The 15,919-nt window shown below is 36.9% G+C and overlaps 1 protein-coding gene across 1 annotated transcript in view; it reads right to left on the reverse strand.

Moving 5' to 3' along the window:
- Window positions 1-252: 252 nt before the first annotated feature.
- LOC140964301 (THO complex subunit 2) overlaps window positions 253-15,919 on the reverse strand; it is a 28,738-nt gene continuing 13,071 nt past the window's right edge. The window contains exons 20-34 of the mRNA XM_073423952.1: window positions 14,272-14,368; window positions 14,060-14,188; window positions 8,744-8,847; window positions 8,397-8,577; window positions 8,042-8,223; window positions 7,299-7,905; window positions 7,044-7,148; window positions 5,979-6,134; window positions 5,802-5,882; window positions 4,961-5,177; window positions 4,741-4,847; window positions 3,593-3,704; window positions 2,524-3,503; window positions 822-1,114; window positions 253-666 (exon numbers count right to left, since the gene is read on the reverse strand). Coding sequence (XP_073280053.1) covers window positions 597-666; window positions 822-1,114; window positions 2,524-3,503; window positions 3,593-3,704; window positions 4,741-4,847; window positions 4,961-5,177; window positions 5,802-5,882; window positions 5,979-6,134; window positions 7,044-7,148; window positions 7,299-7,905; window positions 8,042-8,223; window positions 8,397-8,577; window positions 8,744-8,847; window positions 14,060-14,188; window positions 14,272-14,368 — 3,421 coding nt within the window. The 3' untranslated portion in view covers window positions 253-596. The remainder of the gene's footprint in view (window positions 667-821; window positions 1,115-2,523; window positions 3,504-3,592; window positions 3,705-4,740; window positions 4,848-4,960; window positions 5,178-5,801; window positions 5,883-5,978; window positions 6,135-7,043; window positions 7,149-7,298; window positions 7,906-8,041; window positions 8,224-8,396; window positions 8,578-8,743; window positions 8,848-14,059; window positions 14,189-14,271; window positions 14,369-15,919) is intronic.

Consider the following 15,919-nt stretch of genomic DNA (forward strand, 5'->3'; position numbering starts at 1 on the left):
AAATTTTACCACCTTACCATGTTCTGATAAATGGATTTGAGAGGGACCGTAAACTGTTAAAAAACATACATACACCCAGAACATTTAATCATTTTTCTGCAAAACGGGTGGAAATANAAAATACCACACGGCTCCAAGTTCAAATTCTACAGGAGTTTTTCTTGCTACCTGTGTATTTACAGCGCTACAATCTCTCAAATTTGCTTTTTACACACGAAATAAGTTTTCAATCGGGAATACATTTTTTCAAAGAAACATATTATTCCTCAAATATGCCAAGGAAAAATCAAACTACAAGCTCGATTATGATAAACAACGTACAGGAACTAAAAGTCGAGACAATTTGTCGCAGACACACTGACCATATAGCATCAAAGGGGAGTTGCAGAATGAATAGATCAAAATACAAGCTCGATAGCGATTAACAATGTGGAGGAACTACGAGCGGAGACCAAATCAGCAGCGAAGAAACTGAACAAATATCATGAAAGGGTGCAGAGCAGATATCGGTATCAAGCAGAGATTCCAGAAAAGTTTTTCTTCGGATAATTTTGTTGTCAACTGACAAGTTCCACTCTGATATATTAGTCTCTCTTTTACTTGCGATGTCTTCTCTTTGGTTCGACTCTCTGCCTCTTGTCATCATCCCAATCTCTGTCGTACATTCTAAAGCAATAGTTAAGGATGCAGCATAACAATAATATCAATACTCAAATGACAACACCAGTAAATTTTTAGAGTGACGGTGCAAAAAATGCAGAAGAAAATTACAAGATTGAGTTAAATGGATTGATAATGAAAGCACGATTTTCTAAGGATACAGATCGACATCACGCCTTGTTGTCTTGCTGACTGCTTCTTTGCCATGTATCCTCATGCCCGACTCATCTATATAACCCGGGCGTTGGACCATTATGCCCTTATGATCACCTCGCTCTCTTCCATCATGTTGCTCTGACAGATTAATTGACAGAGGTGGTGGTGCCGGTGCCAGAGCCGGTAAAAATTCTCCAGGCTCTGACAAAATGTGCTCTCGTTTGAGTTTACGCCTCTTAGAAGTTGAGTTCACATCATCCTTGTTAATGTTCGTTTTATCCCTCTCCCTATCCTCCACCTACGAAGGAAATCATGGTCGGTTAGAAAAGTATGTGTATCCAATGCAACTATAACATGTAAAGAATGATTACCCATCATACCCCTCAGATTTTAGTAAACTTGCAAGGAAAATACACTTTGAAATAGTATGCAAAGGATGACACCAATTTTATTTTTTTCCACGGGTTCGCTTTATGCTTCCAACAAAAACCAAAAAATATGAAGTCCTTTTCCCTCTATAATGAACCTTCGAACACCTTCAACGACAAACTTACTGTTAACATTGGGAAATAGGTCCTCCGGCTAGGCTGAACCAGCATAAAAGCCATCAATGCTAATAATAATTACCATTCCATCAACCTTTTTACTTGTCGTCTGCATTAAATCTGAATGCATTTCTCCTAAAAGAATTGTCATATAAATCATTTGTAACTTAAATACAAAGGGACTCTAATGAAACGTTGAAGCCAAAGATGTCTCTTCAACAACATTAACAAGGAAAGAAAGGTAAGCAGCTCTTGACTCAAAGAATTACGGTAAATTGTTCTAAAATCTTCCACAACAGCATCCTCACTTCCCACTCCTTAAAATGCTATTTTGTCATGTTTTCTCCAAACCAGATGCACCAACAGATAAAGCTCCAAGGGATTGTATAAAATATCTTGTATGAACAGCAAACCCTAAAAAGACTGACTAGACGAGCATTGACCAAGGTTGACGAAAGCCTCAACCACTAGTCAATCCATACATTGTACTGTTAGTGCCATTGACCTAGCGGAAGAGTATCGACTATCGAGCTGCTCACTCTCAAGTAGAGTTGCCTAAAACTTGATTCACTCGTGAGAAGCTCGCATATGGTTAACTCAAAGCTAATCCCACCATTGATTTCGATTAAGCTAATATATTTTGCTTGAGACGAGCTCAAATAATTTTCACTATATTTTTACAGTCGAGAAACTCAAGCTCGACTCATAATGTAGCCATTACAATGTCAAATCACTCAAATTAATTTTATCAATCGAGCTCTATAGTATTCAAAAAATTGAACTTGTCAAGTCCCAGCACCAGTAATGAGATGAGATCAATCTCAAAATTGACATCAATTGGTTTTCGATTTTACAGATTTGAGCTTGAGAAAAAGAATACTTGAGCTTGACATGACATATTCGCACCTGCGCATACAGCCCATGAGTTGCATGCTACCACCAATCTAGATCTCAAATTTTACTGAGCATGCGGATGCACTCAAGGATATAAAGAGAACAAGGTAGATTGGTTGACAGCAAGCAGCTTTAGTCATACAGACAAATATGGAGTCAATAAATCAAGCAAGAAAAGAATGTGCATAAAAGCAACTGGCCAGGCTTGCCAATTAAGTTTATCATAAAAAGGCAGAGAGATAATAGTAAAAGAAACGCATTCAGCTACCTTGATAGTTGATGCATCCCTTTCATCACGTTTTCTATCTCGAAATTCATCTTCTCTTCGCCGTTTTGAATCATCTTGCAATAATAACGTATTCTCTTCAGATCTTCTGCGTTCTCTCTCTTCATGCCTAGGAGAAAGCTTTTGTGGATGTCTGGCATTTCCAAATCGTCTATCAGCATCTTCATCCTTCCTACTGGCATTAACTGAATGGGGAATGACGTGTGGAGGGAGAGGTGGTGGTGGAGGCAAGCTTTGGCCAAGAAATTTATCATCTACATGTGATTTATCTGCAGATGCTTCACTGTACCGCACTTTGCTTCTTTCATCTTTATTTTTATCATCCTTACCTAGCCTATCAAAATTCCTATCAGTACCTTTCTCTTGGACTTTTTCAAGGGATCGTTCTCTTCCATGCTTTTCCAATGACCTGTCTCTCAATTTTTCAGACAACAAATCATCACCACGTGACTTTTCAGGACGCTCCAACCGATCCTTGTAATCCCTATCATATCTTTCACTACTCTTATCTTTTGACCTATCCACAGATTTATCCATGACCCTGCTAATGCTAAGTTCATCGGGGACTGCCTTTTCAAAAGTTATTGGTTGAAGTTTATCAGCAGATCGTGCATCACTTGGCCTCTCTTTCTCAAATATTCTAATGTCACTCCCATCTAAGTCTCTCATATCACTTTCCCCTTTCCGACGTTTATTTAGCCTGTCATGCTCTCCGGCTGGACTGAGTCTCTTCAGCGGTTTCTCAGACTTCGCATTATTTTCCTGCCTGGGAGAGTGAATAGACCAAGACATAGGCTGTTTGTTCACTTCTGTAGATTCAGTATCATCATCCTTTCCACCAGAAACCCTTGAATCAGATAACTTGGAATTCACAATATCTGGTTTTGTTTCGGTGTTAGGATCAGAAGATCGTGTAGACGAGTTTGTTCCTTTAGCTGAAGCAACACTCATGCTTGCATTTCCTGAAATTTCATGAAAAAAACATCAGCAATCCACAACATGCCTGCCATGAATGGGATAAGTGGACGAATTTTAGCATCGGAGGAAGAACCTGAAGTTTTGCCAACAACTTTTCCAGATCTACCATCTTCTTTGGTAAGATCATGCTTTGTTTGCTTTCCAAGAGATCCTGCTGTTGCAGATCTTTTTACCAGAGGCCGAACCTACATTGCACGAAAACATTCCAAAATGTTCAGCTTAACAGGTTTGAGAAAATAAATTTGAGGCAAGACAAAAGATGCATCTATTAGGAAGATAAATTCAGTAATAATAAATGTGACTTCATCATCCATGATAACATGGATAATATACTAAGAGTGTGTTCAGATATAAAACTTATCTAATTAAAATCACATTTTAAAAAGATCACTTTAAAAATATATTTTTTTGACAAAAAAGTCACTTTTCTTTTAAAAGAAAGCCTTTTTTTAAAATGATGGTATTTGAATGCAAAGGCTGCTTTAGAATAATGCTCAAGAAAGCACTCTTCCAGAAGCCTAACGATGTGGTTTTGGGGGATCCACCTTCAGTTTCTCCATACATAATTAAAAAACGCTTTTTCCATTTTACTACTGAATCCTAATACTAAAGCTTTTGTATCCAAATTGAACCCAAGTAAATAAAACAGAGTGCAGTGGACCTGATGACACTAAAATTTCAGAGGATAAAATGATAATTAGACCATTGTTAAAATAGATTTTTACAGAGTACGCAAAACTGATCAATGTGAACTCCAACTTGAAATTTTTGCGAACCAGACTGGCTAGTTACCTCACCAATACTATCAGGTTCAGAGTCCAAGAATGTCAGCCAAAAACTAAAAAAAATAAAAATAACCGATTAAAGAGCCAAATGAAGCAACGGATGGATTCTAAATACTCTTCACACCTTTCCAAAAATATTTCTTACCTAAAAAATGCCCCGTAATTGTTAATAGATGCAATTAATTTAATTTCAGTATCAACTATCAAGCATAACACTCCAACTAAATAGAAACAAAGACTGTTATGGCATAAAAAGGACTGTAAATTTAATTGTCACAACCACCATATTTTTTAAATTCTGAATATCCAGTTAAGGATATGTGAAATGCACTTGAGCAATCAAACAAAATTTGTAATTACAAACAACAAATATAATCAGAAAATTCAGCTCGTATTCTCATTCATAGTTCAAAATAAAAATATATTAATTCCATACCTCAGTGTCCACAGAGGACTTGGTATTAACTTTTGCGGCTTCTTCGAAATGTTTACTTGCAGATTCTTCCACCTGTTTTAGAACATCGACTGTGTTCGAAGTTCCAGCTTGTGAACCATTGACGACACAGAAGATTGATCAGAACCATTGAAAGAAACATTCAATTTCAAATGCTGCAGCTCAGATTTCAACAAGGTACTTTCTGTTCTTTCTTTCTTACCATCGGGTCTTCTCGAGTCTTTGGTGGAATTGCCAGAATCTAAATGTAAGCTTCCTACAGAAACTGCTCTACCCCCAATTTGCTCAATCTGAGAAAGGTTTCCAGTACCATTTTGCACAGTTGTAGCATTACCCGATAAAAGCTTGGGAGCAGGTGCTGGAGCAGGCTTTATGTCCAGATAACCCATGCCAAATTCTTCATCTGTCACCCATGAAGGCTGCCAATAAAAAATATGGTAGATTAAACAAGTTTCTTGGTCTATATAATAAATTAATCATTTCATACAAAAATATCCACACAATACAATTACGGACTAAATCCAGATGGCAACTATTAGACATGAAATATATAATTAAATCAGCTAATCTTAATAAAGTTGCAATATACATGACAGTTGTGACATGGATTTCCACATAGCAAACAAAAACCATTTGCAACTACTTGTCTTTGATGACAGTGGCTGCTTTTAAGTAAAAATTTCCGTAACCCCAAAATCAAGCCTAGAAGCAGCTCGCTCTAATTAGCTTTCAAAATTATCTGTCAACCACTTTCAGTCTCAATTTGCTCTCATTATCATTAAATTATTAACATTACATATTTACCCACAAAAATATTCTACATTTGTAAAGTATATAAACACTTTCTAAAACCTTCATGAACACACGTCTAATAACAGAAAATTGTCACATCAACTTCCATGATTCCTTATCAAACATACTTAAAAAGAAAAATCAAACTATCTTCAAACATTTCTGCTACAAATAACAGAAAGCCTCACTTAACACCACTGAGGTAACTGATTTCTTGCAAAGAATGAAAGGAACTTTCATTTCACAGTTACCTTTCTAGCAGCCAAAGCTGCAGAAACACCAGTAGCCAAAACTTTGAGATCCTCTCTGTCATCATTTTTAATTTTAGCCACCTGTTCAAAGGGAAATGGAATAAGCAATTTGTGAAAACTAAAAGCAAATCCAACAATAAGTTGATCAAGATTTTTTTTTCCATTCAAACATGTTACCCGCTTTTCAAGATTGATACCACTCTTCCGAGTAACAGGAAAAACGCTTGATATTTTAGTTAACATAATAAGAGAATTGCGAATCTCCATGTACTCTGTCGATTCCAAGCACTGAATAAGTAGTCTAGTGATCCTCTGGCTCCACTTCCAGTGCACCTTCAAGAATAGAGAGCAATTAGCAAATAAGAAACTGGGAAACTATAGCTATAAAATTTCGGATAGATATCCCAGAAAGGAGGACAACTTATGTTATACCTGGTCTGCCAATCACATCACTTACACAAATTTTTGAAGGGAAGAGGAATCGGATAAGCAGAGAAAAATATTTTAATATGGTGTTCAGTCGTTTTTCAAGCAGATGTTATAGGTCATGATTGATGAATTATGATCGATCGGAAAAATTTGGATTTTTTGAGAAAAACATGAGGTGAAACACAATTGAATAAACAAGTGAGGTAAAGGGTTTTGAGCCTGGGATGGAGCCTAAATCATGTTTGGAGCATAAATGAAGTATATATTGCATCATATTAGGAATAACATATGTTAATTCAATCAACATGGACCTCACGAAATATTCGAATGCCCACTATATCTTTGAAAGCTACCAGAGGCCAGTGCTTTTGTATTGTCATCATCAGTTATATCTACCAGTGAGATATCATGTTGCTAGTTTTGCATATTCGTTCTCTTTGCTTCCCATCTGCTTTTCTCACTAACATGCCCGCACCCAAATCAATTGATTGTTCATAAATATGCCCCACCTATCGACAGAATGTTTGTTATCTTTACATGGTGGGGTAGTGATTGTCCAAAGAGATGGTAGTAGGTGGAGTAGAAGAATCTGTGTATGAATTTGGTAGTTGAAAAATAAAAGATGATCATGGTGCGTTGTTTACAAGAACGGCCCTTGCATTTATAAAATTACAAAGTCCACACCTACTCGCAAAGATGTAAGGTTTATGATAAAAATTTAAGCTCCATTTGTGATGGATCTACTAAATGCGTTTGTAGTCTATGAATAAAATTTTGGAAACATGATAAAGGTAATTGTGTCCATTAACTTACCTTGATAAATTGACCATATGTGACACGTTGGCTGTTTGGATATCTGTAATAAACAGCAAATCCTGGCATGTTTCCACATTCTCTTTCATAAACTGTTTCATCACTCTATAAAACAAAGGTACAATTTGTAAAATCAAGTTCATGTAAAACAGGGGGAAAGATCTAAAAGAGAAAAAAAATGTGATATTATCTAATAAAACAATTGCAAGGAAAGTTATGGGACTGTCGCTGAAAACACCATTTGAAAATTCTCACCTTCCAATGATAAGCAGTTTTCAGTGTCTCAAATAGAAACCTTCCAAGTCGAGCCACTTCATACTCAGTGCAGCAGCATATCATTGGTTGTAAGGTTTTACAGATCAGAACGTCTATATGGTTAACTGTGTTGAAGAACGGGGTTCCCAAGGAATGGAGCGTATTTACGAAAATTGCGCAATATACAGCATCGGGCATACTGAAAGTACAACGGGGAAAAACACAGCGCTGCAGAAATTCCATGTTTATTTTTAAAGTATCGGGGCAAGAACTCAACCATGTATCCTTTTCGTGAGCAAGCCTTCGATGTACAGATTTAACATGTTCTTCATGCTTCTGGAGCTCCATAATCAACCGATCTAGAGACTCCTGGATTCTTTCTTTATCTTTCTTCCTTTTAGCAATTGCAGAACTGGAATTATCAGAAAGTTCTTCGAGAGCTTTAAGAGCAGCATGCTGCTTTGTAATTTCAGATTCATAACGATTTCTGGGTACATGGAGATCATAGAGAGTGAGACCCCAAAATGTCGCATACAAATCAGGAGACAAGCTATTCCACGCTTTTGAGGGCAACATTGTTCTGATAGTTTCAAGAAGATTAAACCATCTGCATGGTAATTAATGGGCAAGCAGTTAGAGAAGAGACTGAGTGCTACATCGGGTGCTGCATAGAGTTCTGTGCAGATAAATATTTCGCAAACTGATTAAATAGTGAATAATAGAAGGAATGGCAATAAGTTTACGAGAAAGTCTTGAGACAAGATCCAAGATCTAGAACCAATTTGGTGGATAAATCTGAGGCCTCGGACTCCTTTTCTGCAGTAGCAGGGTTCACTGCTTCATTACAGTCTAATGGCCAGAAGGAGCTGGAAGTATTTTGACACCTAAAGAGTCTCATCACCGGTCGATATACCAAAAAGGCCACCTAAACAGAAATACAAGGGACATTATTCAGCAATTATTAGATACATTACCTAGCTTCCAGTGTATACCATTGTTGTTTGGGATTATGAAACTATAAAGATCCAACCGAGCGTAAATATAACAGAAAGCAAGAAAGAAAAAAACTCAAAAGGTTCGAACAAGAGAGAATAGGACCTCAGGATCGAGATGATATTTATGTACAAGTTCATCAAGAGTGGGAATCAGCAAAGCATAACTTGATGCAGGAGTCACCGCACAACAAAGAAATTCCACATACTGAAGGAGGGTCCCGTGACATCTGTCAAACTGTTCACAGACCATTTTGATGTACGGCACATCTGCTTTTATGACAACCCTACATAATGAATGCACATTAGATAAACTTTACAAATGTTTACTGAAAATTTAAAAGCGGTTGTTCGCAAAAATCACATAATTTGGACCACCCACTGTAAACTAGTATCAAGTAAAATCTCAAATCTGGTAAAAAAAACACTGATTTCAACAGCCATGGAGCATACACAGAACGATGCTGGGCAATGAGTAGCAAAAGAGGAATCGCCAATTTGTTTTCCTCCTTCGGGAGCAAAGCATCTCTAAGCCTGTTAGTGGACTTGATCAAAGCCTGAAGAAAATAAAACACCTTAAAACTCTAGCAAAGTTTCTGGGTTGTCCAACGACTGCATTTGATACTTTGCAATAGCAAGCTCACATACAGTTTGATAGAGAATGCATATTCACAGACATAATCTAAGTGAGAAAGAACAAATAGAGAGAACTAAACGAAGTAATTAGAATCAATGATTTAAACTAAACCCATCATCATCATAGTATAAGACTTAGTCCAAAGTTACACCACTACCATAGATCGATAATCTCCACTATGCTCCATTTGAATTTAAGGTCCAAGTAAATAATTCAATTCATGTTCAATGGTTTCATGCCACATTAAATTTCAACATTCATCTCGTTTTCATTGAGTTAACACTAGTGTCTTTCCCGCTTCCACAGAGGTACCTGAAATGGTTCACATCGACAATTTTAACCATCTCACGCGTACAACGTCGATAACACTTTTAACCACCACAACTCAATCTTTTATCTAATATGGTAATTAATAATTTCTCATTTAAAGAATCCATTCATCCAACAAATAGTTTGAATTTTCCTTGCTCGTTTTCTAAATATATTATCTTTCATAATCTAAGTATCGAACAGTGACAACATATAGCATAGCCGGACAAATAATTATCATTAAAACTCTATATTATTTTCAACAAAGTAAACCTAAACTTCATATTCATTTATCCAGAGGAAAAAAGGAGTTGCAGATAACAAGGTATCAGCGATGAAACAAACGCAAAAATTCAGGTCAAAAGTGGTGAAACATCGAGTGCAGAAATGAAACGAAATATAACACAATATACAAAGCAACAAGTGAAAAGGCCAGTACAACTATCAAAAACAGAAGATATTAGATGTGTGAAAAAGTAAAAAGGTAAAGACATAAATAGAAACTGCAGATTTGTATCAACTAACACAAGCTATATGTCAAACACTAACTCTCTCATCTAGAGAGATTAGCTCAGACACAGGTTTTAAGTTCACTTAGAGAAATGCAAGCGTATATACAAGCTTCACAGTCCTGCGGGTGAATACAGATGCAATGTTCCAGAGTAAATCAGACAATAACATATAAAATTTCAATACGGAACACAAATGAAAAAGAATCTGAAAGAAAGCGAAAGATGATTCATTTGGAGAACTAATGGTTTATTTAGTTTTTGTTTGTCCTGGGAGAATTTTTTGAGGAAATAAGATGTATATTTGGTTTCATTCCAAGATATAAATTTGTTAAAGTAGATGTCAAATTATCTCAGAATTATCTTTATAGTTATGTCGCATCATATTTAGACACTTCGATTCTGGCCCCCACAACCATGGCTCCTCTGATTCGCAGCAACTCGTTTTCCCACAAATATTCATGTTTAGATCTTCCCGGGTATGACGAGCAATCAAACCCGCTCGCATGATCCCTCATTTAGAACATTTTTTTCGGCATCAACGTATCCAGCAGCTGGGTTCATCGAGATTGCATCCTTCCATCTTGATATAGATGTAAAACTTTAGTTCTTGAAGCAAGACGGGGACTTTCCAAATCTCACATGGGAGGAGTTCAAACATCACTGCCACCTACGATTTGGACCTCCGCTCAGTTGCAATAGTTTAGGAGAATTATCCTGCTTATGAAAAGAAGCCCATCGGCCTCGTCAAAGCCGTTCGTCACTGGCATGCCAACTCTTGCGGGCATCCATTTGTCGTCAAAACGGACAATTATAGCCTTAAATTACTCCTGGAAAACCGCATGACCTCTCCCCAGCAGCATTGAAACAGTAAATCATTGGGTTACTATTTCCGTGTGGAATATAGGGCGGGAAAATCTTATGTTGTCACAGATGCCTTATCTCGCCAATTCAACGAGCTGGATATATTGGCTGCCATTTAGATGCCTACTTCGGACTTTCTATCTTCCATCGAAGCTGAGCACGCACACTATGCAGACAAATTCAGAATTTAATTCAGCAATTGCCAAGTGATGGTGCATCAGCCACATGGGTCTTGAAAGATGGCATTTTTGTTCCACAAAGACCGCATTTATCTTCCATCTGACTCTTCACTACTTCCGTCCACCATTGCAATGGTTCATGACGCACACCATTAAGGCTACCAGAAAACTCTCCATCGCATCATTGCCAAGGACTTCTTTTGGCATGGGATGCATCATCTTGTGCAAGAATATGTGACTTCTTGTCTCACCTGCCAGAACAACAAAATCAAGACTTTAACTGGATGGGTTTTTGCAACCCCTTCCCATCCCAAACCAAATTTGTGTTGATATCTCGATGGACTTCATCAGGGGACTACCTTCCTCCCATGTGAAATCGGTAATTTCATTGTGGGGGATCGTTTTTCTAAACATGCCCACTTTTTGCCATTATCACGTCCAAACTCGACGGTCTCAGTTGCGAGTAATTTCTTTAATAATATCGACAAGCTTCATGGCTTACCAGAAACGATTGCAAGCGATCGTGACGTTACATTCACGATTTCTTTTGGAAGAAACGTATCTCCAAAGTGGCTGGATTGGTTATATTGGGAAGAATATTCCTAATACACAAGCTTCTATTCTTCGCTCCTCTCAACCCCCTTCGAAGTTGTCTATGGCAGGCCACCACCACGCCTAATCACGCCCTGGGCTTTCCCATCTTGTTGCGGTTGACATTGATCTTCAAAAACGAGATAAAACGTTATCTGAACTCCGGGGTCGTCTCAAACATGCTCAAAATCTCATGAAACAGAATTATGATTCTTCTCATCGGGACGTCAACTTTGTAATTAGGGACCTGGTACTTCTCCAGTTACAGCCCTGTCGCCAATTGAACGTGGCCACCAGATATAACAGGAAGTTTTGTACCTCGCTACTTCCGCCCATTCAAAGTATCGGAACGCATCGGCCACACTGCTTACAAGCTGGAACTTCCGCCCTCTGCAAAACATTACCCAGTCTTCCATTTGTCTACCATAAAAAAATTAAATGGCAATTGTCCCAGCACTCCTACTCTCCCACCAATCAATCAGGAAGAATTCTGTCCACTTCCCCGAGCTGTGCTGGATGAACGCACCCATCAAGGACGAACGTTGGCTGGAACTTTCACTGGCTGGACTCTGGAGTTTCTTGGGAGGACGAACTTGAACTGCCAGCCAAGTTAATTTCCTTCATGTTTGAGAACAACCACGGTTCTCCACGGGAAAATGATGTAATGAACTCGACGGCCCAATACGAACCCACGATTCCGGAGTACTATAGAGTAGATCCAGCTCATGGGAAGGATTTGATTTATAAGAGATATATGCATTGGAAATATAAAACTACAAATTAGGACTTTCTTTGGATTCTAAGTTTGTTTCTTATTATTGTTAGCAGCTTATCATCTTTTGAATAAATATTATCCCATGTGGATAATTCTGAGAGCTGGATTGAGTCAGGATTTTTAGCATTTGCATAGAATTTTACCTTGTATTTATATGGCAGACTTGCGAATAAAAATCAAGTTTTCTCCGAAAATTCCACTACAATTAAGAGATCGTTTTGTTCTATTTCGAGCCAATAATTTTCAATTGATAACCACAGGGAAGCAGGGACAAAAAACGCTGAAAAAAGAAGAAATCACATATATGAGTGATTGCCCCAAACTCAGTCCTACGCTCGTAACAAGTAGATTTCAGATTTCTGGCAACCATGCACTTGAAAGAATGAGATCAGAGAAAAAAGAACACTAATCAACAGGGTATCATCAAGCTGCACCAACAAACATTCGAGAGGACGACTACGAGGTAGCAGCGATGGCCATCTATATGTCCCCCAGTATTCAAAACTTTATTTTCCCTGGTATAATATCCAATCAGATCTGTTGGGAAGGTTCAGTCGATGCAAAAAAAAAAAATTCAACATCAACACATCATTGGAGGATAACAAGGGTTGGGCTCTTTCTACCGTGAGAGCAGGATCCAACTCTGGTTTCTAAAATTGGAACAAGGTCGTCCACAGTCTTGTTCGTCCACAATTATGGTGTGAGGAATTTAAGAACCAACGCCGCCGGTACTTAATCTTTGAAACACTCCAACGGCAATAGCCATTCTTCAAGAGATCCAAGTAGTTCTTGAGCGGAATGAGGTTGCATACACTTCTGTTTGTGTTTGAAAAAAAAATTGAAAGGGGGTTTTCATTTTCTTCATTGTTAGTTAATTAATGTTGTTATTTTGTTATACATACAGAATTCTCAACCTCACTTGCCGCGCATCTGGTCATGAACGAAACTGGAGTGTGTTTGAGCATGTAAGTATTTAATATTTGATAGTTGATAACTTGATATAATATGAACAATTCATAAAAGTTTTCTTTTAAAAATTTTAAAATTTCATTCAAAAAGAAGAAATAGGTTGGTGCAAAAACGTCTGAATGATCTTGCATGTATTAAATACAATAGAGCATTGAGACATCGATATAATTTGCGAAACAAATTGATCATATTTCATTGAATGATATCGATGATAGCAATGAATGATTGATGGAAGGATTTGACAATGAAGAAGAAAATAATCTAGTTTTTGGGGATGATAGCTTGACACGAGGTGATGTTGCTCATGCTTCCAGGGTTAATGAGCATTTTTAAGATTTTAGGTCTCGTGTATCGTCTTCTTCAGATGAGGCAAGTGTATCTATGTCCAAAACAACCAGAAAAAGAATGATTTCACGTATTTTGGACGAAGAGGAAGAAGAAATGGACATTGATCATGAAACTGGTGAAAGAAGAATACAAGTCCGAAATATATGAGGATTGTGACGAGTCAATGGAAGAAGACGAATATGATTTAGATGATCGAGGAATTTTTATATTATGATTAATGAACTTTTGTTTTGAGTGCTTAATTCTAGAGCTGAAAAATTAAGCGAAAAATTAAGCAGTCAAAACAAAAGTGCATTAATCATACTATAAAAATTCCTCAATCATATATATATATATATATATTAAAAAAATAAAAGTGTGTCTTGCTTCGTTAACTTGTGTCTCAGGCTCCAGGATCCCTTTGTGTCTTGGCGCCTTGCACCTTTAACAACTACTTGTAACGACATGAACGAAGAAAAAAGCAATTGATATTCTTACACAGTATTTTACCAGTTTTATTTTTATCAAGGAGAACTAAAAAAACCAACATGTTAATTGATTCTACTAAAGCTTACTCCTATTTTTTCAAGCGAGCACAAAATAAAGCACCTTGTTGTTCCTGGTAATGCCAAATGACGTAGCCTGATATCGAAGAGTGTCACTTCCAGCCATGGCATCCAATTGTTCTTCTGTCATATTTTCTGTATACTGTACATTCGCCATCTGCTGTATCAGCTCCTAAAGAGGACCCACAAAATTTCAAACACAAACATTTAGAAGTAGAAGTGCAGAAACTAACAATATACTCGGGTGGAAACAACCTGAAGGAGAACGAGCTCAATTCCATGTCCCTTTTTCAACTGATTTACAAGATACTGAAAAAGACCCCTGAGTTCCATTGATGGATATTTTTTACACCTAGAAACAGGATAACATGTCATGATCCCAAGCATAATCAACTGAAACTCCGGAATAGTTGACCAAAACTGTAACTTTGATTGCATGTTAGCTTATAAGAAAATTATTTAGCAGCAGGAATTCCAAAAGGATTTGTAAACTTCACCAAAACAAACATAATAAAAGTTTAGATGCCGACTAGGATGACCAAATTTTAATGCTCACTAAATCAAAGCGATGTTATGTGTCCGTACTTCATTTTCTTTAAAACTTTAATTTGAAACGACAAAGATGTTGCAATTTTTATAAGTTTTCTTTATTTCACATTGGAGCATTCCCTATTCGAAGATAATTCTAACATTACAACTTTTGCTTTATTTAAAGCACAGCTCAAAATTTGACATGTTTGACTTATTAAAAAAATCATTATGACCGAAACTTTAAGCAAAATAAGTTGGTCCAAAAGAGGACTTTTCTGGTATTGACGATTAAATTGATGTGTCAGATTATTTCAATTATCTACTCTGTAGGTTTCAACCAAAGGATTTCACCTTTTATCGTATATATGTTACGGTATCCAAAACCAAACCATATATCATCCAATAAGATTACTTCCAATAACACAGTAATCGCAAAATTAAACATCTAAATGGAAACACCACTTGAATAGATCATCTGCACGTACGGTCAACATCAACTATAACCTATACAGAAACCCAAGAATTTCACGACCAGTATGCTTCTTTCTAGTAATATTTCATTGTACAGACTACGTATTATATATTCCAGACTCATCCTAGACTGGTGCACCTTGGAGTAAATGTGCAATTAAAGAATTACTAAAAGCAGATTGAAATAAGCAGGAAAAAATGACATGTTCCCTTCCTTAACTAATAGGGATCTAAACTAAATCAGAGAAAAATAACTAACAGAATTTTGAAAAATGAACAAGTAGCGAGTGATAAATAGAAATAATAAAAGAAGCAGTACTTAGCTACATATAATCAATGGAATCCCCATGGAATACTCTCTTGCAGATAATTCATTGAAGGAATCACAATAAAAAACTTACAGATCAAAAAATAAAATTATCGCAATAAATCAAGAATTTAAACTTTAATATCATATTTCCTGAATACATGAACACGAGTTAAGATACAAAACTCACCACAATTTCAAATGAAAGACCAGTTAACTAAACTTCGACATCATATTGTACGTGCATAAAAAGATGTCACAAAGAAAATACCCACGACTTCAGGAATAACAGACTTCTTCCTTCAATCAAAAGCTGGAAAATCTGATGATGCACCATGCTCACACTAGATGGGTAGAATAACAACCCTGAGTTCTTTGGCTATAGCTTGATTAAAGTGTACCCGTTCTTTGAAAATTAACTCATCATAACATGCAGACTCAACAAAACCACATTGGATAGGTGCAGGCAACACAATTGATACTGAGCATCGAACCCTCCATTTCAAAGCATAAGGTGCGAGCACCTGATGGCACAATATTCTTATAATTTTAACAATGGAGTCAAATTCATGCTTAGTTAAATCCTTCTCAGTC

Source organism: Primulina huaijiensis, chromosome 18 (assembly GCF_012295235.1).
Source record: "Primulina huaijiensis isolate GDHJ02 chromosome 18, ASM1229523v2, whole genome shotgun sequence".
Taxonomy (NCBI): domain Eukaryota; kingdom Viridiplantae; phylum Streptophyta; class Magnoliopsida; order Lamiales; family Gesneriaceae; genus Primulina; species Primulina huaijiensis.